The following is a 27,816-nucleotide window of genomic DNA, read 5'->3' as shown; positions in this document are numbered from 1 at the left end:
GTGCCTCCAACACTTGTTTCCATTTCCCTTTATCCTCAACTTGTTTTCTGATTGGTACAAACATGTAATACAGTATTCAAAATGAAAACAATGAAGGGGACGCTAAATTGAAACAAATAAGGGGATGCTAAATGGAATCAAATGAGGGACACTAAATGGAAACAAATAAGGAGACGCTTAATGGAAACAAATAAGGGGACACTAAATGGAATCAAATGAGGGACACTAAATGGAAACAAATAAGGGGACGCTTAATGGAATCAAATGAGGGACACTAAATGGAAACAAATAAGGGGACGCTTAATGGAAGCAAATAAGGGACACTAAATGGAAACAAATAAGGGGACGCTTAATGGAAGCAAATAAGGGACACTAAATGGAAACAAATAAGGGGACGCTTAATGGAATCAAATAAGGGACACTAAATAGAAACAAATAAGGGGACGCTTAATAGAGGCAAATAAGGGGACACTAAATGAAAACAAATAAAGGTACGCTTAATAGAAACAAATTTGAACTAACCTTTCATAAAATTATTCTACAAAGTAAGCCATCAATCAATATGCGAAAGATATCAGTAGGGAAACCAACACAGTTTTAATATTTTCAGTCTAAATTTAATTTGAGGTACCATTTTCGCCGTAATTAGCACCCCCTCCCCATTTCTGAGGGATGTATTTAAGTTATGTATAAACACCCCCATCCCAAGGATTTAACAATGTTTACAACATGTGATGCCTTCAACAACAGCATTATATCCCATTGTACATGCATGAACTTCTTTTTCATGTGAATCACAACATTATAATGTGTGTCAATTAAAGGATAAAAGACATATACACGTTTACTGTAAGATATTAATGTGCCAAGAGTACAGAAAGATTTTATATATGACTGATATTTTTTGTCTACAATTTACATCTTAGTTCATTAATAAAAAGCACCCCCCTTTCTTACAACAATTAAGGGCCCTGGGCGCTAATTACTGTGAATACAGTAAGTGTAATTGAAGCTAAAAAAGGGGAGGCCGTCGCTTATAGGGATGGGGGCACTTAATGGGTCAAATATGGTATGTATAACAAGGTATCAAGAGGTACTCACATGCAAAATTTGGAAAGTTATGAAACATGGAGATAACAATTTTAAAAGCTACATGGCGGTCTTTCAACTTTTCAGTTCCAAAATGCATACTAAGGACAAAAGGTAATTACCAACAGGAGATGGTTTGGTTTTAGGTAAAGGAAAGCCAGAATACCTGGAGAAAAGCCACTGACCTATGGTCAGTATCTGGCTAGAAATTAAGATATGTCTGTTCTGTGCTGCCTCCAGTTTTGCTATCAGATAGTCCAGGGGTGGAAAGTTAGTTATAGAAACCCCTGAAATATTGAGGATGTCACTACAGATGATCGAAATTTTAGAAAATTGTTGTTTGTTACCTATAGAAAAAGTTTCATCAGGTAGGTTTTTGTTCCACACAAATTCTGAATGGCAGTACTAAAATTAAAACAATAAAATTCAACAGATTATCTAAGAAAATGTGAATTGACTGATAGTTTCTGAATATCAGGTAAAAAATTATAAATTACCTCCCCTTAACATTGTGCAGATATAATACCGTATATAAATCTTGTTGAAGAAGTTCTAGATTTTCTGGTATTAAATCAACGTTAATTTTATATAAGCATTATTAATATTATCCTTATCATCACTTTCTGAAAAATTTAATGAAAATAAATGTTAATTTTCATAACGTAGGTCATTTTCTGTTTCCTGCTTTCGTCCTTGAACTACTGCATGTGCATTACTTGATTATCATGATCACTGTGTCAGACAGCAAAACAGTGAAATGAATCTTTATTGTTAACGTTACGTATATTACACAAAGATTCTCAAATCGGTTTCTTGTTGAAACCTCATCTTAGGCAATCAATATAAATTTTCTTAGGGTATTTATGTATGACACTAAATACATGTAGTTATTAGATAAGGGTGACAACTCCTATGGCTATATTATCAATAGATCCTATAAAAGTTCATATCATTAATTTAGGTTATAGAACTTTCTAGAAAATATTATCATGTGTAAACATGTATTACATTTTGTATATTTAAGAAACTGCTTTTTCCAGAAATGTAGTGAGTTTACATGTTAGAAGGAATCTGTATAATATAATATGGTATCTAAGGTAAACATATTCATTTGTAATATTTTTAATCGAGCAAACTTTTTGCAACACTCACAATTTTCATTTAAGCCAATTAATTTGATGCATCACAAAGTATATGAATTTTTTTCGTGCCAATTGTCACTAATTTAATAACACCTTAATTAATATTCATTCAAAAGCAAATACGTGTTTAATTATATAATTGAGAGGACTGATGACTTTTTTATCCATGAATTTTACATAATTTCAAAATTGTAACACCTGTGAAATTTAATTGGCCAATTAAAAACCTTTCATGGTGTAATTTTGGCATTTTACACAAGTAAGAATGATTGACACATATATAACTAAAAGTGTTTGTATATGGTATGGGTCAGGTATTAATTGTATCAAAGGTATTTACAGGTATGATTGCACACACTATCCTGTCATTAATACCCAATTAGGGTTTTACACCTGTTGAATGTTTTTTTGTTTATTTTACCTGTACTGTTTTGTATTACCTGACAGAATACCTACAGGGCTGTGATTACAGATACAATACCTGTGCCACGCCTGCTAACGATCACCTGATGGCATTAAGAATATGAAAGTGGAAGGTGTTGGTACAATAATCATTACCTGAAAGACAGTGGAAATGTTGTATATACATGCTCTTTGTTAAACACTGAGAATCAATGTATACTCTAATCTGGAAAATGCACTGGTGTTTTTTCACCAGTTAAGAATGTAGGTATATCCACCCTTTTGAGGTGCTCAAAGTTAGTATACTACATAGCTGTCCCTCGTAACACACCTGCACATTTCTATCTGAGATACTGAAGTGATCACTGTTGAAGTTCTGTAAGATTCTGTGTCTAGTATTACCATTCACACTATGTATATCCCTCCCAAGTCTGTGTCCCAGTCTGAAGTGTATGCTATCGCCCAGAGACTGAGAGAGTTGATGTCCTGTCATGACAAAGCAACAAATCAGATTGTTCTTCTGGGTAAGTTGTCTCCACCTTACCCACCCACCCTAAATGGAAATTATTAAGGTGTAATATATATCTTTTTTTCCTGTTTCATACCTTTTTAAATAGAAATAATAGTCATACCCACCACTATATATGATTTTTACACAAAACTGAAGCCTGTAAATTGTAAAAGTTTTTACCCAATCCATCCTAATCTTTATAGTAAGAAACTCTGAAAGCCTATAAATATTTTATAATATTCTCTAATATTTTTTTTTAAGATGCTCCAAACAATTTTAATATGTGTATTCATGTGCAATAAAATTTTTCTCGTTGAAATAAAGAACTATTTTTTATCAACAGATAAGTTTGATAGTTAATTTAATAATCTATAGATCTAGATGTTTTAGGTTTGGGTATCAAGATATTTATAACTATTTATATCATGTTAAATTTTTGGGATTCTAAATATTATTATTTTGAAGGTTTGGGGGATCTAGATATTTTAGTTATGGGTTTGGGGGATCTAGATATTTTAGTGTATATGGGTTTGGGGATCCAGATATTTTAGGTTTTGGGATCTATATATTATAGTTATACATTAAGGGATCTAGATATATTAGTTTATAGGTTTGGGGATTCTACAGTATATAATTTAGGTTTTGGGATCTAGATATTTTAGGTTTTGGGATCTATATATTTTATTTATACATTAAGGGATCTAGATATATTAGTTATAGGTTTGGGGATCTACAGTATATATTTTAGGTTTTGTGATCTAGATATTTCATAGTTATAGGTTTTGGGTCAAATTGGGGATCTAAATATTTTAGGTTTGGGGATCTATATATTTTAGATGGGTAGGTATGGTAATTTCTTTAATATGTTTTTGTATTTTGTAATTTCATAATCTAATTTGTGATCTAGTAAATTCATTCAATTTAATAGTTTGATTTAGCCAACTCAGGTTTGGGAAGCACAATGTTTTGTACAGTAAATTACTGGGTAATTGTTTCTGAGGTCAATGTTTTCCGTATATGTTTTAACAAATTGCTGTTTTTGTTCTATCTCCAAACAAGAGGCCTATAGGCCATAACAGTCACATGATATTTGATACAATATTGTTATGTAAAGTCACTAGCCAACTGATGTAATTTGTTCACAAAATAGGAGCATACATCTTATAGGTCTACATACCAAGTTTCATTCAGCTAACGTGCATATTTACTCACATTACCGTGTTCACAAGGTTCAATAATTATCATTGAAAGGGCAATAACTCCAAAAATAAGTTACAGGCGAATCAAGCTTATTTTCAAACAAAGATATTTCCAATGTTAGTTATATACCTAGCTATAGTCTATATGCAAAGTTTCATTAAGCTTGGATCATATTTACTCAAGTACCCGTAATTTCATTTCAGAGATATTATTATAAACAATACAAATATAAAGAAAATTACAAAGTATTGTTAAAAGAATTAGACAATGCCTATACTCAAGTAATCACATTAACAAGATTCAATATTTATAATTGCGAAGGGAAATAACTCTGTAAGCTACAATAAAATCAGGTTGAATTTCAAGCTTGTCTGAAATCTTTCCAATGTTAGTCTACATACAAAGTTTCTTGAAGCTGAGTGGATATTTATGCAAGCTATGGAATTCACAAAGGTCATAAAATAATTATTAGTGCAATGGGCAATAACCCCCTAAATTCCCGTTGAATCAACCTGATTTTTAAACTTGTCCAAGATCTTTTCAATGTTAAACTACAAACAAAGTTTCATAAAGCTTGGTTAATATCAAGTTATTGCGTTAACAAGGTTCAATAATAAATATTATCGCAAAGGGCAATAACTCCTTAAGTTACTGTTGAATCATCCTGATTTTCGAACTCGTCCGAGATCTTTCCAATGTTAGTCTACACGTAAAGTTTTGATAAGCTCAGTTAATATTTACTAAAGACTTTTTTTAAGTTATCACAATCACAAGGTCCAACAATATTTACTAGTGCAAAGGGAAATAACTCTATTAATTGCTGTGAAATCAAGCTGATTTTCAAATCCGTGCGAGATCTTTCCTATATTAATCTGCGTACAAAGTTTTATTAACTTCAGTTCATATTTACTCAAGTTATTGCTTTCACAAGGAAATGTTAATGAACGTCGCATGACGGCGACACACGACAACAGACAAAAGACAATAGGGTCCGGTGAACTAAAAACAAGAGGCCCAGAGGGCCTGTATCGCTCACCTGGTTTGTAAGGCCAAGTAATGTTCTGGATACAGGTTCATTGTTTCTTTTCAGAAGGAATTTGAATATTTACCTCTAATTCCTTTATTGGGCCCCATCCCTCCTGCCCCAAGGGGGTCAGAGCCAAAATTTATACAAGTTCTGTTCCCCTTCTCCAAAGGATGTTTGTGGCCAAATTTATACAAGTTCTGTTCCCCTTCCCCCAAGGATGTTTGTGGCCAAATTTGGTTACAATCCAAGCAGAACTCTATGACTAGTAGCGATTTATAGGATTTACCTCAAATTCCCCTATTGGGCCCTGCCCCTCCTGCCCAAAGGGAGTCAGAGCCAAAATCTATACAAGTTCTGTTTGGATGTTTGTGGCCATGTGAGCTAAAAATGAAATTAATCCATGATAGCTCAATTAGAAATATTTTTTTTGTCTGATACCAGCCACTCTGAACTTATATCTTTTTGCTCTTCTTATTTGCTGAACAGGTGTATTTTTTGGCTATAAATACATATGATCTTCTTACTTTGCAATAATAATTTGATGAATATCTGTTTGACTAGTTAACCGATGATGTTTTTTTTCCAGATGGACGCATCAGAGAAAGTGTCCGGCGACATCGCTGCATCACTCCCTCTCCCGTATCCTCTCATCTTCGTAAGCGCCTGGAGGAGCGTATCGGTATCTACGAGTGGATTCGTGATGCTTATGAGGAATACCGTCATGTAAAGTGGGTCACCATCCAGCAGGTCATATTCACCATGTTTAATGGGTACTATGTCCCCTCCACCATCAACAGTATCATCTCCATAGCAACGCACCATCTCTACAGTGGTACAGCCAATGACAGCATGGAGTTGGATAGCGACGATGACAGTGAAGATGAGGATATGGAAGTGCTGCCATCTATGGACAGTTCCTTTGTATCATTCCAGGGCGATAGATTTGTGTGATTTTTAAACAATTCATAGGAATTTTATCTTGAATGTGTCAAAATTAACCTCAGGAATTTTAGTGCATCATTATGACTTTATTAGAATCATGACAATTCTAGTTCATAGACAGGCAGTTGGTTATTCTAGTGCAATAATTGTGTCAGAGTGGTGGTAAAGACATTTCTTAGTTGATTCGGTGTGCATATGATTTTGTAACAAACTATAAATTTCGTTTGGTAGCAGGTATTGAAACTTGATGACAACAGTGATCTCAAGCGTAAATAAGGACTTTTACTACTCCAAGGATATTTATCACAAACATCCCAACACTAACATTTACAGACGATTTGTACTTATATCAATGCTGTTTTAAACATGTGGAAAATCTTTTAATAATAATGATATGGTTGAAATAGAATGATGTCCCTGTCACATATTTACTGAAGTGTAAAGAACACCAGCTGTGTCTGCAGGACATATAATCTTCTTCATGTTTTCAATATTGTAATTTTCAATTCTAAAAGAATCTTTTAATGTGTTAAATTAATACTTTTCAGATGTTTGTAATATATAGTTTAACTTATGATTGGTGATTGACTAATGAAATAACTAGTGCTGGATAAATGTACAAATACAATTTGTGTAATGTACTTGGTGCGTAATTTGTGAATCGCTTAACTTTACCATGAATATAACTGTAACTTCTCAACATGTTTATGATGACTACATTTTGTTTTAGTGCTTTGTCTGCTTTTCTAATAAATTATCAGTACTATTTTATCAAATGTGTTATATTTTATTCTTTGTTATTCCATCATTTCAAAATACAGAGTTATCTGCCCTACAATATCAATATTATTGTGATGTCATTATTTTTTAAGCAATTTTTTTTTCTTCTGAAAAACATGACAATAAGCTTGCAAGCACATGGCGTCACAATCAATATTTAGATAAGGGCAGATAATTCTGTAGTATGTAAATATATTATATAGCCATGAATTCAGATAACATTATTGTTTGTATGTTTCCTTTCCATAAATCTACAATAAACCAACTTATTTTTGTGTACAATTCAATTTTGCGAAATTTCATGATTGACAAGAAACAAAATATGTGTTAAGTGTAGAGGCATTAAGTCTGGGTTGTAAATTTAAATGATGTAAAAATCAGAGACATGGGAATACAAAATTTGGTCATCACAAAACTGAGTTGGTGCAGAAAACAGTGAAATCTGTCTCTAAAGACCAGTCAAGGGACTTAGGTAATTGGTCTTTATAGCCAGGTGATCTTTATACACAGGGCTGAAAATGTTAAAGCTATATGTGCCATAACTGGGTAAACATTTTGACATGCTGGCTTTTTCCTTAATAAATCTATTGAAATCCATAAGGTTTGATATCATGCTTGTACTGACAAAATTCATTTTCACCTCTCATTTGTACTTGTGAAATTAAAAACATGGATTTCAAGTATTGTAATTCTCAAAATGTTGGTAACTTTTTGGTGATGAATAACATTGCAAGCTGTCCTTGGTTTGTGAGTATATGTAAATTACGGCACATATAAGTATACATAAATGAAGATATGCCACAGCTATTGACCTAAGTACTTACCCTACCATCTGGGACTGTAACCAAAAAGTACACAGTGTTACTGCCAGTGAAGTGTCCAGCGTCCAGATTAAGTTTACCATTACCCCGGTAAAGTCCTGCACCTCCTCCTAATCAACAGGGAATTCAAATTATTTATATGGTAACGTTTATTTAACTTTTTTTGTAGTATATAATACATTATATGACTAATAAACGTTAACTTTTTTTGTAGTATTTAATACATTATATGACTAAGGATAAAAAAGATATTAAAACAAAATCTCTTTTGACATCACTCATTTGTACCTAATCCTAAATAAGACAAGACTTTTCCAACTGTTATGTAAAATAAAAATGGAATAAAAACATACCTAGAAGAATCATACTCATCATATGCTGATTTTCCTTCAAAAATGAGTAATTTGTCATTGCTATGAGGCTCCTGATTTACTTGAATTTATCTTAATTACCGTATTTAACCCAATAAGCATCCCCATCCCTATAAGAGCCCCGCCCCCATTTTTAGGATTCAAAATCACTAACTTTTTAAAATTAAATGCAGACTGAAAATATGAAAATTGTGTTGGTTTCCTTATAGATTTCTTTTGCAAAATGATTTATGGTTTACTTTGTAGAATAATTTAGAGAGACTAGTCCATAATTTGTTTCTATTAAGCACCCTCTTATTTGCTTCATTGTTCATCTAATACATTATCTCCACTTCCTTTTGATACTCTCACCTCTTATCACATTAAAATTTAGAAATATCTCCCCTTACTTAATTTATTCATATGGTACATACACGTAACTTAACTGTTAATAGACACATCTGAGTACTACTATCAAATCATGACCATCAGTAAGAATATTTACAGTACAAAAACATCCATTAAAACCTACATTTGACAGATTCTGTGATCAATAGTTCTAGTAGTGATATTGAAGGCAAATATAAATACTGATAAAATAATTTTGGCGATGAAGCTCAAATCAAGGGGAAATAACTGAATTTATAAATAATAACAAAAACTACACAAAGTCTAGTTAGTCAATGCTAAATAACAACTGATTTTTTTTTCCAAATTGGTCAAAATATTTTCATTTTCTTAAAGATGCTCCACCGCCGACAAAGCATAAATGATATTCATCAGTTGAACAAAAATTGGTGTTTGATCATGTATATATATGTCTAATTAACACAAAAAATAATATAAAATAATCTATTTCGCCTTTGGTGCGTGCGCAATCAGTACTTCCTTCCATATATGATATAGTGACACGGAATTTTTTCGGGATGCAATTAATTATTTTTCATATTTTTAACTTGAAGTAAAAAAAGAAGCTCAAACTTTTCAGTGGTGGTAATGGTGTGAAGTAAGTAACTTTTGTAACTGAAGAAAGATACGAAATCGTCTGCTCCTGTTTTTGAAAGTGAAAAAATACCAGTTGTCAGCGGTGGAGCATCTTTAATAAGACAGAGGGGAAATCTAGTTATGTGAGCTTTGGATGTCATGGTTGACATTTGACCATATCCTGTTTGATATACAAAGTTATCTCCACTTACCCTGCTGTCCTCTGACCATATCCTGTACATTGATATACATGTAGAAAGTTATCTCCCCTTACCCTGCTGACCTCTGACCACATCCTTTAAATCAATACAAAAGGTTTTCTCCCCTTACCTTGCTAACCTCTGACATATCCTATAAATTGATATACAAAAGTTATCTCCTTTTACCTGCTGACCTCTGAACATATCCTTTAACTCAATATACAAAATTATCTCCCCTTACCCTGTTGTTTAAACTCCAGACTCACAACACTCATATCCAGGCTTTTCTCCAATCTTATCTGTATAAACAGCTTGTTTCCACTGGAGACAACCAGCTGACCTGAACAAGATTTAATCAGAAAAATTATCATGATAGTATCTTAAGAACCATTCTTTAATACATTTCTACTAGAGGTGTAACGATTCACCGATGCATCGATACATTGCATCGCTTGGTGGTGCATTGATGTATCGTGTGCAATTTATTAGTATCATGATACCTAAAAATAAAATTGATTATTGGGTAATCTCCCTTGGTCAACGTCAGACGAACGTTTGTTAGTAAAAAAAATGGTGGAATCACAGGAGAAGCAAAACACTAAACTTGCTTATTGGGTTATCTCCCTTGGTCAACGTCAGACGAACGTTTGTTAGTAAAAAAAATGGTGGAATCACAGGAGAAGCAAAACACTAAACTTGATTATTGGGTTATCTCCCTTGGTCAAGGTCAGACGAACGTTTGTTAGTAAAAAAAATGGTGGAATCACAGGAGAAGCAAAACACTAAACTTGATTATTGGGTTATCTCCCTTGGTCAACGTCAGACGAACGTTTGTTAGTAAAAAAAATGGTGGAATCACAGGAGAAGCAAAACACTAAACTTGCTTATTGGGTTATCTCCCTTGGTCAACGTCAGACGAACGTTTGTTAGTAAAAAAATGGTGGAATCACAGGAGAAGCAAAACACTAAACTTGATTATTGGGTTATCTCCCTTGGTCAACGTCAGACGAACGTTTGTTAGTAAAAAAATGGTTGAATCACAAAAGAAGCAAAACACTAAGCTTGATTATTGGGTTATCTCCCTTGGTCAACGTCAGACGAACGTTTGTTAGTAAAAAAATGGTGGAATCACAGGAGAAGCAAAACACTAAACTTGTGTCAGCGCCTGTTGCCTATCAGGCCGATTACTGCTATTTCAAATTTTCTGTCAACTAAATCTAGTAACAGAACATGCGGAATGAATGAAACTCGCATCTTTTGTAATGAGTGCAAGCAAAAGCTAAAATTTTCTGGCAATACAACCAACCTGATAACACTCCACGACACTCGAAGTATCTATCAAAATATCGCGATACGTATCATATGATGAACCCTGTATTGTGATACGTATCAAATCATTACATACCTCACGTTACACAGCACTAATTTCTACTCTATTGATTGCCAATTAAACCATGACATATTAAGATGTAAAACATATCCAAAATTGGAATCATGAAGTAGGTACATCAGCAACAAACTAGCTACAAAGTGAAGTACATGTAATGCTTATATGGTTTGACTGGTTGGACCTAGTTATTCATTTATGAATTAAAGGCGGATCTGGTGATTCGATGCTGTTTTCAGACAAACCTTGACAAAGCCCTCATAGGCCTGTATCAAACAAGAGGCCCATGGGTCTTAACGGTCATCTGAGTACCTTGGCAATAATCATATAGGAAATTAATTAGATATAGTGTCATGGTTGCCATCTTCGATTGGGGATCAACGAGAGATGTAACAACACTTTGTTGGGACCATGTCAGGCTCCTTTCATGCAAGTTTCAGCCAAATCGAACCGGTAGAACTTGAGAAGAAGTTCAAAATGTGTTTTCAAGATGGCGGCTGTGGCGGCCATCTTGGATTTCGAATCAACCCGAAAAATAACAACACTTTGTCGGGACCATGTCAGGATCATTTCATGCAAGTCTCAGCCAAATCGCACCAGTAGAACTTGAGAAGAAGTTCAAAATGTGTTTTCAAGATGGCGGCTGTGGCGGCCATCTTGGATTTCTGATCGACCCGAAAAATAACAACACTTTGTCAGGACCATGTCAGGATCATTTCATGCAAGTGTCAGCCAAATCGCACTGGTAGAACTTGAGAAGAAGTTCAAAATGTGTTTTCATGATGGCGGCTGTGGCGGCCATCTTGGATTTCGGATCAACCCGAAAAATAACAACACTTTGTCGGGACCATGTCAGGATCATTTCATGCAAGTCTCAGTCAAATCGCACCAGTAGAACTTGAGAAGAAGTTCAAAATGTGTTTTCAAGATGGCGGCTGTGGTGGCCATCTTGGATTTCGGATCGACCCGAAAAATAACAACACTTTGTCAGGACCATGTCAGGATCATTTCATGCAAGTTTCAGCCAAATCGCACCTGTAGAACTTCAGAAGAAGTTCAAAATGTGAAAAGTTTACGGACGGCGCACGGCGCACGGCGCACGGCGCACGACGACAGACGAAGCATGATGACTATAGGTCATCCGGACCCTTCGGGTCAGATGACCTAAAAATGCAGGGCCATCAGGATTTATACTTGAAATAGTAACTTTAACAAACGGTCAAACTGGTTGTTTTCGAAGATACACAGATCTTACAAGTGAACAAGAGGCCCAAAGGGCCTTAACGGTCATCTGACTACCTTGACAATAGTAAAATTAATTATATATGGTGTCACTTTGTCAGGATCATGTCAGGATCATTTTCAATTTCTTTCAACAAATTTTATTTCAAACAAGAGGCCCAAGGGCCTTTAAATATAGGAAATTAATTAGACATAGTGTCATGGTAGTCATCTTCGATTTGGGATCAACCAGAGATGTAACAATACTTTATCGGGACCATGTCAGGATCATTTCATGCAAGTTTCAGCCAAATTGCACCTGTAGAACTTGAGAAGAAGTTCAAAATGTGTTTTCAAGATGGCGGCTGTGGCGGCCATCTAGGATTTTGGATTGACATGAAAAATAACAACACTTTGTCGGGACCATCTCAGGATCATTTCATGCAAGTTTCAGCCAAATTGCACCTGTAGAACTTGAGAAGAAGTTCAAAATGTGTTTTCAAGATGGCGGCTGTGGCGGCCATCTTGGATTTCGAATCGACCCGAAAAATAACAACACTTTGTCGGGACCATCTCAGGATCATTTCAGGTAAGTTTCAGCTCAATCCCACTGGTCAAACTTGAGAAGAAGTTCAAAATGTGAAAAGTTAACGCATGGTGGACGGCGGACGGCGCACGACGACGGACGAAACATGATGACTATAGGTCATCCTGACCCTTCGGGTCAGATGACCTAAAAATGGAATGGAAAAATGTATGGGGGTACCTAAACATCAACAGATAATATCTGACCGAAAGCTATTTTCATTTTACATTAAATTGATAAAATTGAAACATATTGAACTGAATATATTTTCAAATTTTATAAAATCTGAAATGAGATTTGTATGGTTACATATAAACATATTTCTTTCTTATCATTTATATATGTATCTCACCACTTTGGTCACTGGACAGGAGTGTAGCTATTTCAGTAGAGGACTGGCTACCACCATCTCGTAGTATGACAGAGTTACTTCCCCCTGGCAGTACGAGATCCTTCACCATGGCCACAAGTGTTGTGTTGGCTGGTGCTGTAACAATGGCCAGGCAGTCTAAAGGAAGGCTTGGACTGGACGGCATGGAGAACAGGACAGCTTGGCTGCCATTGACGGTTATCTTTCTAGTACAAGCTGTAAATATCAACAAGATTAATGTGAACAACAGAGAAAGTTATGAACATGCATAATATTCAGAATAGCAGGCATCTATAATATTTTCATTAAACATAATTCAATGATGTATAAATAAATGGTACTTATTATAGACTGGTCACCAATCTCTAGAATATCACAATCATAAACAAGGCATTGCCTTATAATTTAATTAGTGGTTACAATATTAACTATAAACATTACAGCTGATTCTACTTTCTAGTATACAAGATAATATAAACTTGAACTTAATTTTTTCTTTTGTCATTTTAAAACTAAGTGTCTGATGCCATTACTGTGCAAAATCAAAGACAGTATTTTTATAGATATGACAATTGAATTTGCATAATTACAATATACATCATAATAACAGTGTGCGACTTTAAGCACTAGTCTGATGCCCACGACTAGTAATTTTACAGCTGGACTAATGCCAATTGTAATGAACTAGTCCGATTGGACTAGTGGCTCCACACCCAATTAAAATCAGTAAATACTTTATTTACAAGAGCGGTGATCAATTGCAATATATTTTGAGTGTGTTCTGTATGCGATTATATCAGTCCGGATGCATCATTTTATTAGAATTTGTATTCACAAATGTATCAAGACTGTAATTTGGGTCAAAAATCCTAAACTTATCATGGCTGAAGCAAAAGACGCCAAAACAGCTGTATGTTTAATTTGGACTAGTGTCCAAATGACTAGCAGCAAAATAAAGTACTGTCACAGACTGATTATACAGTCAAACCTGCCTATAATGACCACTGAAGGGGAGGCAGTAAAACTGTCAATATAGACAGGTTGCCTTTATAAACAGGTTGAGTCATTCATAGGTTTCAAAAATGGCTGCCATTGCTTACTAAAGGAAGTTAATTGCAGGAAGAACCAGGGTCATAGTGTTGCTTCACAAAAAGTCTATCTCAGTGATCGGTCATTAAACAACTTTTACAGGGTTAAAATACCTGGTCGTTGACCACATTAGATGGGTGGTTGTTATATATAGTGTCATTTTATTCCGTATTTGCTTGTAGGTATTGATTGTGACGTCATGAGTTTGTGAGCGTACCTTCATACGTTTCATTGAAATCAACCTGAATTGTGCTCACAAAATAATGACATAACAATCAATACCTACAAGGGGGCTAACTCTGTAATATGCAAAGACGGAATAGTAAAAATGCACGAGGAGTCAAACAAGAGGCCCAAGGGCCTTAACGGTCATCTAACTATCTTGGCAATTATCATATAGGAAATTAATTAGATATAGTGTCATGGTAGCCATCTTCGATTTGGGATCAACCAGAGATGCAACACTTTGTCGGGACCATGTCAGGATCATTTCATGCAAGTTTCAGCAAAATCGCACCAGTAGAACTTGAGAAGAAGTTCAAAATGTGTTTTGTAAGATGGCTGCTGTTGCAGCCATCTTGGATTTCGGATCAACCTGAAAAATAACAACAATTTGTCCAGACCATGACAGGATCATTTCATGCACGTTTCAGCCAGATCGCACCAGTAGAACTTGAGAAGAAGTTCAAAATGTGTTTTAAAGACAGAAGAAACATGACGACTATAGGTCATCCTGACCCTTGGGCTATTTGACCCCTGTGACCTTGAATGAAGGTCAAGGTCATGCACTTGAACAAACTTGGTAGCCCTTGACCCCAACATGTCAAAGGCCCAATATCAGATCCCTAGGCCTCTTGGTTATTAAGAAGAAGTCGTTTAAAGATTTTAGCCTCTTTGACCCTGTGACATTGAATGAAGGTCAAGGTCATTCATTTGAAAAAACTTGGTAGCCCTTGATCCCAGCATGCCACAGGCCCAATATCAGGTCTCTAGGCCTCTTGGTTATTTAGAAGAAGTCTGGTAAAGATTTTCCCCTATTTGACTCCTGTTACCTTGAATGAAGGTCAAGGTAATTCATTTGAACAAACTTTGTAGCCCTTCATCCCAGCATGCTTTAAGTCAAATTTCAGGACTCTAGGTCTCCAAGTTTTAAAGAAAAGGTTGACGCCGGAGAGCCGGACGACGCATGCTGCACCATAGCATAAGCTCACTTGCCCTAACTAGGGGTCATTGCACTGTGTTAAGAAGACAGCATAGATCCAATAGTTTAATACCGTACATGTATAGAGAGGTAGCTACATACCAGAATCTGCTTCCATCAGAAAAGCCTTGAAGTGCTGGAGCGCTGTGATGTTGTTCAGAGCTATAGTAACAGAAAGGTTCCCAGTGGTCCCCAGTAGCAGGTCATCTGGTACAGAAGTACCTGGAAAAGTAAAGGCACATGTCACCATCACAACTTAGTGTGTGTGTTCAAGTTACCTCCAATATTTCACATCATTGATATGAAATTTAAACGTCATTTCCCAATTTCTATATCCCTGAATTAATTTTTTTTAACAAAGTTGTAACTGTATACATGTATTAATTTTGTTTTATGAAAAAGTAATGCCAAAGAAAATCTTCCCCAAACTAAAACTAAAGCTAATTTTTTTAACTGTTACTGAACTGAACTAGAATTCTTTCTGTAACATCTGAAATAATTTCTTTTTATTCTGAAAAATTAAAAAAAAAGTGTCACCTGTTTTAAGAAGTGTACATTAAAAAATGACATGAAATAGCATATAGCGTCAAATTTATATCTTTATATGAAGAAAACTTATGTCAATTTTTCATACTAGGGGTAGGGTACTAGTGGATATTCTAAAGTGCTTAATTTACCGATTTGGATGCATTAAAGGAGTAAATATGATATGACTAGTAATTGGCCTTAATTTTTCAGGCCGAAAAAATATTAAAGGCCCACTACCTTTCCGCAGTAAAACATAAGGTTTCGTTAAAACATTTATAACATCAAAAAATATATATCGATGGCATAAGATGAGGTAACAACACCAAACATATGCATGATTTCTCCCGTAATATATGAAAACAGAGGAGAGTCATTTCGTTGTTTTGCCGTCTGGCCAGTGATAGTCAACTACCGCGCAGTATTTAGGACGACGACGGGAAACATGAAACAACCCGCATTATGAATATTAACATTTCATTTATTTTAATAAAATTATTAAGAAGGTGATGCAATGTGCAGTATTAACGGTAAGTTAATAACTTTTGTGACTCTTCAAAATTATCAGTCTCGTTTTACATTCCCATTTTAATAATTATAAGCCGTTTCGGAAAGGTAGTGGGCCTTTAACTCTGATCCACATCAATTTTACATCAATAAATACTCTCATACTTGCCATTCATAAAAACATAACTTTTTATAACCATGTATACGATGTGCTCCAACTATGATATCATCAAAATGATGATTTTCCTCTTCTCGCCAAATTTTGCTAGAAATTCATCATCTTAAGTTAAAAAAGGCTTGAAATGGATTGGGCTGCCACCTTGGAGCAACTTTATATTTTGCATGGATATGCGTAAATACACGATACACAACGTGTGAAAATCTCTTTCTGCTCCACCGAGGCGCCACATTCATTTTTAGAGAAAACCACTTAAAAAGTATGATTTATCAAGGATTTTTTGTGAAAAAAGGCGGGAAACTGCATGTTGATGATGTCATAGTGAACATAATTGGCACATGCAGGATATTTTCAGGATGTAATGTGTTAGCAAATGTATTCAAATGCTATATGGCAAAATATGTTGTTCTTTACTGGAGAATTAATTTTGCAGCCATATTCGAGTCTTAAAGCTGACAATGCAAGTTAAAAACATGCATTTGAAATTTAAAAAAAAATTATTAACGAAATATTTTTTTTTCAAAAATTGTTTCTGAGACATCCCCTAGTTATGACAGTGTGGTATCTAAGGAAGTGGCAGCCATTTTTCTTTTGCTCTGCTTAGTAACCTTCACTGGCCAAACCCCTATATAAAGCACGGGACACTTGACACACGTGTGTGTCATTCTAAACATGTCTTGTCTCAGATACACATGCCCCGATATTGGAAATAACAATGTCAAATTGAAAATAAACATTGCACTAACCTGCCAATATTTCATTGAAGTAATAGATGAATGTGTTGTCAGCTATATCCCAACATATGTCCAATACGAACTAATAAAACACTTCAATATACACCAAGTTTTACACGTACATGTACATCGACACGTGTGTGTCCTTGATAGTTGTCGCTCGTTTGGGTCAGGTACGTAGTCACGTGTATACGGTCAGTTGAGTGCATCGGGTACGATGACATACGTGGAGATATGTGGACGGATTATTGTTTGGATTTCTATTCACTTGCGTTGAAATTTTATTTTGAGAAACATCTAAATGACAACTTAGAGGAGTTGACATGTTAATCGCTAAAAAAAGGTCCCATATAGTTTTACAGGTGAGGGTTTTGTTTACCTATTTGTAGGTGATATATACTGTGGAATGCTAGGTGTATAGGTACATGAATGAGCGCACGTGTGTCGATTCACGCGCTTTATATAGGGGTCAGCGAGTCGTCGGAATGTAAAACAAAAATGGCTGTCCTCAACCGGGGAACGTCTCATAAACGATTCTTGAACAACGAGTATACTTATTTTTAAAAAAATCATTTTAATAATTTTAACTTGCACTGTCAGCTTTAACGTACTTTCTCCTTTCCGCAGTATTGTTATTTTTGCAAAAGATATACTTTAAGACTTTTAACAACAAAGTGCATACACCTACAAAATATTACGCCCAGTGGGGAAATTTATCAATCAAGAGATATTTGTGTAATTAGCGTAAAATTTCCCCCTGTGTTTTCCATGTTAACAGTATTTACTATTCCATCGGTGACTACCTGTAATGGTGTGACTGGTGTTCCCATTCTTGACAATGAGGGAACCTTTTACGATACTGAAGTCTGTAAAAGACATTACTGGAGTCTGGTCGTCTGTTGGCAAGGCGATGTTGTATACACATGTCACTGGGCCAGTCCCCGGGAGATACACAGGGGAGATGATCGGGCTGTTCCATTCTACCTCATTAGAACATTCTGTAATGTATAAAACCTATATGATTTATATGTACAGAGCGCAGAATTTTACAGAAATATACCAGCAGTCACTGTCTTTGCAAGGTATTAAACTCAGGACCTCTAGCTTACTATTCATACGTTTAAGTAATCAAACTAAATCGAACAAAAGAGAGGTTCCTTTTAATTTTTCTGATTTACAAAAAAAGGAATTGTATAACAAGAGCTGTTTGAGAACAGTAAAGCTCACCTCCGGCAGCCTTTAAAGCCCTAAGATTTGTTTGTTTTGTTTGTTTGTTTGAGTTTTACGGCCCATCGACAACTAAGATCATTTAGGGCCAAACTACAAGCTAGGCAGGCATTAGTAATAGGATATAAACAAGGACTGTATCTAAAAGATCAGGATAAGAAAAAGGCAAGTAAAAACTAAAACAAAATTGTAAATGTTGATTTAATGAAAGGAGTTGCATAGGATAAAATAGTTTTGGCTAAAACACAAGAGAAAATTCATACACAATGTTGATGAAACGATGAGTGTTGCGCCGACATGAATAAAAGATAAGATAAGGCCTTAATCACCAGATTACATTTTTGCACATTGAGCCCATTCGCACAATAGGCCTCTTGAAATATTCAAATTCCTGTGTTTTATCCCTAATAGGATGTCAATTGCAGAGGAAAATTAAAATACAAACTGGCCCCTTGGGCATCTTGAAATCAAAATTTTTAGTTTTTCATTCTTAAAATATTTGTCCATAATAAAAACTTATTATGACTTATAATCCAATACTTATGCAGAAATCAATAAAATTTGTTAGAAAAGTACAGCATTTAATAACTTGCAAACCTTAGACTGGCAATTTCGGCCATTTGGTATGTTGAAATCTCAAAACAGTGTTTCTTCCCTTAAACTGATTGTATAAACACAACACTATTTCAACACTTTCACCAAAACCTTAACCTGGTAATTTCCGCCCATCGGGCCTCCTGAAATTCATAAAACCCAGCATGTTCTTTCTTTAAATGATTGTTTGTACCCATCACAACACACTTGATATACAAATGTATATTAATACCGAAATCAGGGTCATTTGTTAGGGATAAAAAAATTTCAATGTTTGCACCAAAACTTTAACCTAGTGATTTTAATTAAATGCCATGGTTATTCCATAAGCCCCTTCTCTCAGAGAGGCGACTTAAAAATTATAAGAAGCAAGTATGAAAATTAACCAAAAATTTGATTCCAACTTAAATCAGGGTCAAGATTACCACACCCTATCAAGCCATACAAGAATTATAAAATGCTTTTTGGTCAACAGACACCAAAACATTAACATGAAATATATGAGAAGAAACTGTTTTGTATTCAAATCACTTACCATCAGCATCGTAGGTGATATATAGTGAGCCAAGGGTTGTGTTTTTGTTGTTTAAGACCACAGAGGTGACATTGTCTGCAGAGATCACCAGTTGATCTGAAACTGTAGAGATAAGATAAATATTGAGAGAATATAGAGAATTATATGAAAATGGCTTGTAGCAAACACGCTGCTTATAACAAAGCAATTTTACTGGCTCATCCGGCCATGTCATATGACCATGTCATAAATATCGTAAGATAGACGTATAATAACACAATTTTGACATCATATGGTAGTTTTGATGTCATAATCTATAGATGACGTCGCTTGATTGTCTCTGTAGACGGAAACATCACATCCTAGCGGGATTTCTTCTGTTTTGTATAGAGAGGAAATTAAATGTTTTACTTACATTTCTAGTAATAACAGTTATGTGATAAATAGAATCTTACACTACTGACTATGTGATTAAAATTACTTATATATAAACTCGTTCCAATAATTAGATGAATTTCATATCACATAGCCACTCATGTAAGATCATGAATTTGTTGGTCCAGAAGTTTGTTATTGCCATGTCTTACTGTACTGTCAAGTGAAAATCAGACTTTGCTTACTGTAAATCATTTTACCTTTTTTAGCAAAAATGTTATTCTGAAATTAGAAATTCATGTAAAATTTACATGAAAATTCATGTGAATGCTTTTTCCATATAAAATTCATAAGAGAGTACACTGGCTGTGTAACAGTGTATACCTGTGTCCCCTGCCTGGTAAGTCATGATGACCGTAGCCTCTGTACTATTGACCTTGTAGTGGCCGGAGTAGACTGTGAGGGAACTGTTGGCGGTCAGCAGGCCAAAGCTAAGTTTGAGGTTAATATTTTTGGTGCTGTTATCTCTCTGTATGTACCACACACATGTCTGATTGGTGTAGTCAGAGAAGTTCACAGAGATTGGTGTGGCATCAGTAGTGTTATACTGTCCTCCACAGATGTCCAAAAACACTGGCAACACAAAAATATAGAAAATGATGTATACTGTATAATTGCTAATATGAGGGGGCTTTAATTTCGCTAAATTTACGGAAACATCCAAATTCATGAAATTGAATACCTCACAAAAATTATCAAAATCATGATTTCACATATCATAGCCTGTCATAAGAAGCTTTAAAGGGTAATTGACGAAAAAAATGCACCCCCCCACCCACATTTCCTGAACAAGTTCCAAACAGCAAATCGGGAAATTTTATACCCCCAGACTTTTACTATAATACTGGTACAGATTTTTTCGCTTTAATATATTTTTGTACATGTACTTAGTAAATATGGGATTTTGCATGAAAGATCCCACTTGTTGTTATAAGGGGACCTTACACCAAATACCATGGACAACCATCAATATCAAACCAGGATGGCTGTCATCCATGTTATTCATGTAATTAATTACTTTGGTTCGATAATACAGAATGCTTAACTAAGGACAAAGGGAAACATTCATTTATATTCCGAAAGATCCTTTCAGGACTTCTTGAGAAATAGGGAAGTATTTTTTATTCAGAAAAAGGAAACTTTTAACAGAAACTTCTGAAGAATTTATATATTTCTACATGTAACCACAAAAAACCTACCCGATTCTGATGGGGATAACACCACCAGACAAACTCCAATCAGTATTAGAGCTCTTCCCATTTTCATGATTCTACAAGGAAGAATGAAATATAAGTCAACAATGCAGGAGCGGAATGTCAACAATGCAGGAGCGGAATGTCAATCAGTAGAGCATGCAGTAAATATAAACTAATGGGAAATTGTAAGGTGTCCTTGATGATATATACATACAGGTAACACTGATTGCATCTAGCAATATACAGTGGATGTTCTGAATGTAAATACATGTATATCATCAACAACATATTTGTTAAAAGTCTCAATACACAGACATATTGCATGATGATTCATGCAGGGACATGAAATATTTCTATTATACTCCAGATACAGTCTGTGGAACCTGTTAAAACTGGTCCTTGTCTAATCTAGATCCCTGCCCACACTAGCTTAATTGTATGGTATTTTCCGTCTTAATTGGAGTTATTAAAACCTTTATCATCTAGAAACCTGCCTATATCCGTCAAGGTACACTGGTTCAGAAGACAAGTTACAGTGTATTACCTAATATCAACCAAATACACCTCACTGGATCATACATCTGTAGGCCCAACACCAGCAGTTCAAACAGTACCTTATACACTGGGTTTGTGTTTACACCAACCCCATATCAAACAGTACCTTATACACTGGGTTTGTGTTTACACCAACCCCATATCAAACAGTACCTTATACACTTGGTTTGTGTTTACATCAACCCCATATCAAACAGTACCTTATACACTGGGTTTTTGTTTACATCAACACCATATCAAACAGTACCTATACACTGGGTTTGTGTTTACACCACCCCATATCAAACAGTACCTTATACACTGGGTTTGTGTTTACACCAACCCATATCAAACAGTACCTTATACACTGGTTTGTGTTTACATCAACCCCATATCAAACAGTACCTTATACACTGGGTTTGTGTTTACACCAACCCCATATCAAACAGTACCTTATACACGGGTTTGTTACAACACCTATCAAACAGTACCTTATACACTGGGTTTGTGTTTTACATCAACCCCATATCAAACAGTACCTTATACACTGGGTTTGTGTTTACACCAACCCCATATCAAACAGTACCTTATACACTTGGTTTGTGTTTACATCAACCCCATATCAAACAGTACCTTATACACTGGGTTTTTGTTTACACCAACCCCATATCAAACAGTACCTTATACACTGGGTTTGTGTTTACATCAACACCATATCAAACAGTACCTATACACTGGGTTTGTGTTTACACCAACCCCATATCAAACAGTACCTTATACACTGGGTTTGTGTTTACACCAACCCCATATCAAACAGTACCTTATACACTGGGTTTGTGTTTACATCAACACCATATCAAACAGTACCTTATACACTGGGTTTGTGTTTACACCAACCCCATATCAAACAGTACCTTATACACTGGGTTTGTGTTTACACCAACACCATATCAAACAGTACCTTATACACTGGGTTTGTGTTTACATCAACCCCATATCAAACAGTACCTTATACACTGGGTTTGTGTTTACACCAACCCCATATCAAACAGTACCTTATACACTGGGTTTGTGTTTACACCAACACCATATCAAACAGTACCTTATACACTGGGTTTGTGTTTACACCAACCCCATATCAAACAGTACCTTATACACTGGGTTTGTGTTTACACCAACACCATATCAAACAGTACCTTATACACTGGGTTTGTGTTTACATCAACACCATATCAAACAGTACCTTATACACTGGGTTTGTGTTTACACCAACCCCATATCAAACAGTACCTTATACACTTGGTTTGTGTTTACATCAACCCCATATCAAACAGTACCTTATACACTGGGTTTTTGTTTACACCAACCCCATATCAAACAGTACCTTATACACTGGGTTTGTGTTTACATCAACACCATATCAAACAGTACCTTATACACTGGGTTTGTGTTTACATCAACCCCATATCAAACAGTACCTTATACACTGGGTTTGTGTTTACACCAACCCCATATCAAACAGTACCTTATACACTGGGTTTTTGTTTACACCAACCCCATATCAAACAGTACCTTATACACTGGGTTTGTGTTTACATCAACCCCATATCAAACAGTACCTTATACACTGGGTTTTTGTTTACACCAACCCCATATCAAACAGTACCTTATACACTGGGTTTGTGTTTACATCAACACCATATCAAACAGTACCTATACACTGGGTTTGTGTTTACACCAACCCCATATCAAACAGTACCTATACACTGGGTTTGTGTTTACACCAACCCCATATCAAACAGTACCTTATACACTGGGTTTGTGTTTACATCAACACCATATCAAACATTACCTTATACACTGGGTTTGTGTTTACACCAACACCATATCAAACAGTACCTTATACACTGGGTTTGTGTTTACACCAACCCCATATCAAACAGTACCTTATACACTGGGTTTGTGTTTACACCAACCCCATATCAAACAGTACCTTATACACTGGGTTTGTGTTTACACCAACACCATATCAAACAGTACCTTATACACTGGGTTTGTGTTTACATCAACCCCATATCAAACATTACCTTATACACTGGGTTTGTGTTTACACCAACCCCATATCAAACAGTACCTTATACACTGGGTTTGTGTTTACACCAACCCCATATCAAACAGTACCTTATACACTGGGTTTGTGTTTACACCAACCCCATATCAAACAGTACCTTATACACTGGGTTTGTGTTTACATCAACACCATATCAAACAGTGCCTTATACACTGGGTTTGTGTTTACATCAACACCATATCTAACAGTACCTTATACACTGGGTTTGTGTTTACACCAACACCATATCAAACAAACCAAACATACAATACAGGTTTTTGAGATCCCAAAACAACATGGGTAATTTAAAGTACAATTTAACGTTGATTAGCTCAACCATCTGGTGATTGTAATGTCATTGTTTGACATGAGTTTTGTGACATCAATGATCATAATGACCGGGAGGTGGGAGTAATAAACGGTAAATTGTACTTTTTCCACATCCTTTTGTGGTCTGTAAACCCCTGTATTACAATGCACCTTATACCCTAGATTTGTGTTTACACCATCTCTATATCCTTTTTAAACACAGAAAATAGAAGTCCATTCTAATTATACAAAGTGAGCCCATTTCTAGAACACTAACCAAACTCATAAGGAAGCTCATACATTATTCATATACAAAATCATTTCCTGGCCTACTTATCAAGGAACCATGTCCATAAACAATCACAGGCATCAAAGCGTAAAACAAAAATTCCTGTTGTCTCAGGTTGTAATTTTGGCATCATCAAATCTTAGTAGACAAAAAAAACACTTAAATGAAGAAAGTTTTTTGTGTGCATCATTGCATTGCAAAATTTGTATTTACCAATGAAAATGTAATTACTATCAATACCAAATGTATCAGATTATGTTTTTGGTTGAGTAATGTTTGAGTAGTGAGTACTCACATTAAGACAGTTTTATAATACATTTCTACCATATGATTGATTTACTGGATTGATTGCCAAACTACCAAAAAATACAACATAAATTAATTAATATATAACACTTTTGTCACCAGACCAAGTTTTTGATAAGCATTTAAGATTTTCTCAGCTGTTATTTTTTGTATCATGATACTATTTGTGTCATTAAAACAATACTGGAATAGTGGGACATAGGTATATAGATAATTAATGGACGAAGGCACACATCAAGAACACATAGTCGGTGTCTTTGAAATAACAAATGGTGTTTTTCTCTATAAAAAAACAGGAGCAGACGAATAAGTATTTTTTTCAGTTACAAATGTTACTTACTTTTCACAATTTCCACCATTGAAAAGTTTGAGCTTCTAATTTTATATCTAGATAAATTACTAACAAGAGGCCCAGAGGGCCTGTATCGCTCACCTGGTTTGTTATGCCAAGTAATGTTCTGGATACAGGTTCATTGTTTCTTTTCTGAAGGAATTTGAATATTTACCTGTAATTTCCCTATTCAGTTCTGTTCCCCTTCTCCAAAGGATGTTTGTGGCCCAATTTGGTCACAATCCATGCAGAACTCTAGGATAAGAAGCGATTTATAGAATTTACCTTTAATTCCCCTATTGGGCCCCACCCCTCCTGCCCCTAGGGGGGTCAGAGCCAAAATTTATACAAGTTCTGTTCCCCTTCCCCCAAGGATGTTTCTGGCCAAATTTGGTTACAATCCATGCAGAACTCTATGACAAGTAGCGATTTAAAGGATTTAACGCTATTTCCCCTAATCGGCCCTGCCCCTCCTGCCCCTGGGGGCTCAGAGCCAAAAGTTATACAAGTTCTGTTCCCCTTCTCCCAAGGATGTTTGTGGCCAAATTTGGTCACAATTCATGCAGAACTCTAGGACAAGTAGCGTTTTATAGGATTTACCTCTATTTCCCCTATTGGACCCCTCCCCTCCTGCGCCCGGGAGCTCAGAGCCAAAATTTATACAAGTTCTTTTCCTCTTCCCCCAAGGATGTTTGTGGCCAAATTTGGTTACAATCCATGCAGAACTCTATGATAGAGATTTTAAGGAAATGTTGACGGACAGACGGACGGACGGACGGACAGAAGGACGGACGGACGCCGCGCCATGACATAAGCTCACTGGCCCTTCAGGCCTGGTGAGCTAAAAATGATTAATTGTATCCCGAAAAAAATCCGTGGCACTATGTCCTATATGGAATGAAGTACTGATTGAGCATGCACCAAAAGCAAAATAAATTATTTCATATTATTTTTTGTGTTAATTAGACATATATATACACAATTAAATTCCAATTATTGTTCAAATGATGAGTATTATTTATGCTCTGTAGGTGGTGGAGCATGTTTAAAGAAAGTCAATATAAAAGTTGTTGTTTTTTTTTTTTACATTTACTGGCGGTAATATTGATCAGTATTGTTTGATCTATATCTATGAAGCTTCTACATTTACCTATATACATGTACTATCAAACAACCAGTCAATAAAATGAATGTGTTATATGATCCCGGATATTCTATCCTCTAACAGGCTAAGGACAATATAAAAATGCAAATGAGATTAGCTTATCATGTGAGCTCATCTATCTTGGCTTAACAGGAAGTTATGATACTGCTTAGTATTGCCAACAACATAAAATATTCACTATTCTAAGTGTTTATTAAGCACAAGTATGTTCATATAAATACAATATTACATTTGCATAATCTAATGTGTATAATAAAGATCTACAGTGTACCTTTCACATTGTTACGCGACGTCTAACAGTCTAAAACGCTTTCCTTTTCCGAGAAATACTGTAAGCCTATAGGAAGTTTGCAAAAAAAAATTGGACAATTCTTTTTTGTTAAAAAATGTAATTACAAAGATCGGATAGGCCTACATCAGTTTTTGTGATATATATCACTCATATTACTGTATACACGTGGACACGACCATTGTCACCATGTCTTACCCCATTTGTACAGCGTAATAAAAATACTTACAAACGCCGCCTCCTGTCTCTGGCTGCCTTCTACTTTCAATTTGGGAAAACAACCCTGAATAACAAGCTCGTAGTTTGCAGAGTGAAGTGCGTAAACCTATGAGTCGTTTAGATGGCGTTTAGATATTGAACCTACACTGGTTCGAAGCTTACTCGGCGCAGATAGAAATCCTTTAAAATGATTTTCATTTTATTTTTATTTTTTCGTTAATTTTTAAAAGTTATTTAAGAAATTTCGAATTATAGATATATACTCTAGCACATATGGCACTTATATATATATATATAATTTCATGTCACATACCTGGCGTGGGTATTGTAATCAGTTAATTGTAATCAGCAGATATTTAGATATCTAAATCCCTGGTTTCAGATAAATATTCAAGTACAAAATAATTGCTTCAGTGATGATGTCGAATTTCAGAACTAATATTGTCTTAAAACTGCTTAATTGTGCTGACGATGATGCTGTGTATGATAAAAAAGAAAAGAAAAAGTAAACTTGAAAAAAGAAAGAAGGAAAAAATAATGAATTTATACCCTTTTATCTTCTAAGTGTGAATTCTCCACATAACTGATCAACTTTGCTAGCCGAGGGTATTTTCAGAAACATGATTAACATAATTTTGATATGTTTCTGGTAATAGTGAATACCCTTGGTTAAGGAGAATATCCTGCTGAATACCCTTGACTACGGAGAGTACCTTGGGTAAGGAGAGAATCGTACTGAATGCCCTTGTCTAAGGAGACAATCTATAGTGAATATCCTTGTCTAAGGAGAGTAATCTTAATGAATGCCCTTGGCTATTGAGAGTAATCTTACTGAATGCCCTGGCTAATGAGAGTAATCTTACTGAATACCCTTGACTATGGAGAGACTGAGTACCTTGGGTAAGGGGAGTATCGTATACTGAACACCTTTGTCTAAAGAGAGTAGTCTTACTGAATACCCTTGCCTAAGAAGGCACTTCGTACTAATTATCCTTGTCTAAGGAGATTATTCTTACTAGTCTAAAGAGACTCAGAGTATCCGTAATGAATAC

The 27,816-nt window shown here is 35.3% G+C and overlaps 1 protein-coding gene across 3 annotated transcripts in view; it reads right to left on the bottom strand.

Annotated features, from left to right (window-relative positions):
- Window positions 1-26,854, bottom strand: part of LOC138327856 (cubilin-like) — a 52,038-nt gene extending 25,184 nt beyond the window's left edge. Inside the window, exons 1-9 of one of the 3 annotated variants that reach the window (XM_069274277.1) lie at window positions 26,775-26,854; window positions 21,216-21,286; window positions 20,341-20,589; window positions 19,603-19,704; window positions 18,050-18,244; window positions 15,405-15,524; window positions 12,995-13,228; window positions 9,690-9,788; window positions 7,918-8,024 (exon numbers count right to left, since the gene is read on the bottom strand). In XM_069274277.1, the coding sequence (XP_069130378.1) occupies window positions 7,918-8,024; window positions 9,690-9,788; window positions 12,995-13,228; window positions 15,405-15,524; window positions 18,050-18,244; window positions 19,603-19,704; window positions 20,341-20,589; window positions 21,216-21,282 (1,173 nt within the window). In that variant the 5' untranslated portion in view covers window positions 21,283-21,286; window positions 26,775-26,854. Of the gene's footprint in view, window positions 1-7,917; window positions 8,025-9,689; window positions 9,789-12,994; window positions 13,229-15,404; window positions 15,525-18,049; window positions 18,245-19,602; window positions 19,705-20,340; window positions 20,590-21,215; window positions 21,287-25,266; window positions 25,339-26,527; window positions 26,547-26,774 lie in introns of those variants that run through there. The other 2 variants (XM_069274279.1, XM_069274278.1) reach the window with 2 other exon arrangements.
- Window positions 26,855-27,816: the final 962 nt, after the last annotated feature.

This window comes from Argopecten irradians, chromosome 7 (genome assembly GCF_041381155.1).
Source record: "Argopecten irradians isolate NY chromosome 7, Ai_NY, whole genome shotgun sequence".
Taxonomy (NCBI): domain Eukaryota; kingdom Metazoa; phylum Mollusca; class Bivalvia; order Pectinida; family Pectinidae; genus Argopecten; species Argopecten irradians.
The sequence above is the reverse complement of the archived record's forward strand: the minus strand, read 5'-3'. Positions and strand labels throughout refer to the sequence as shown.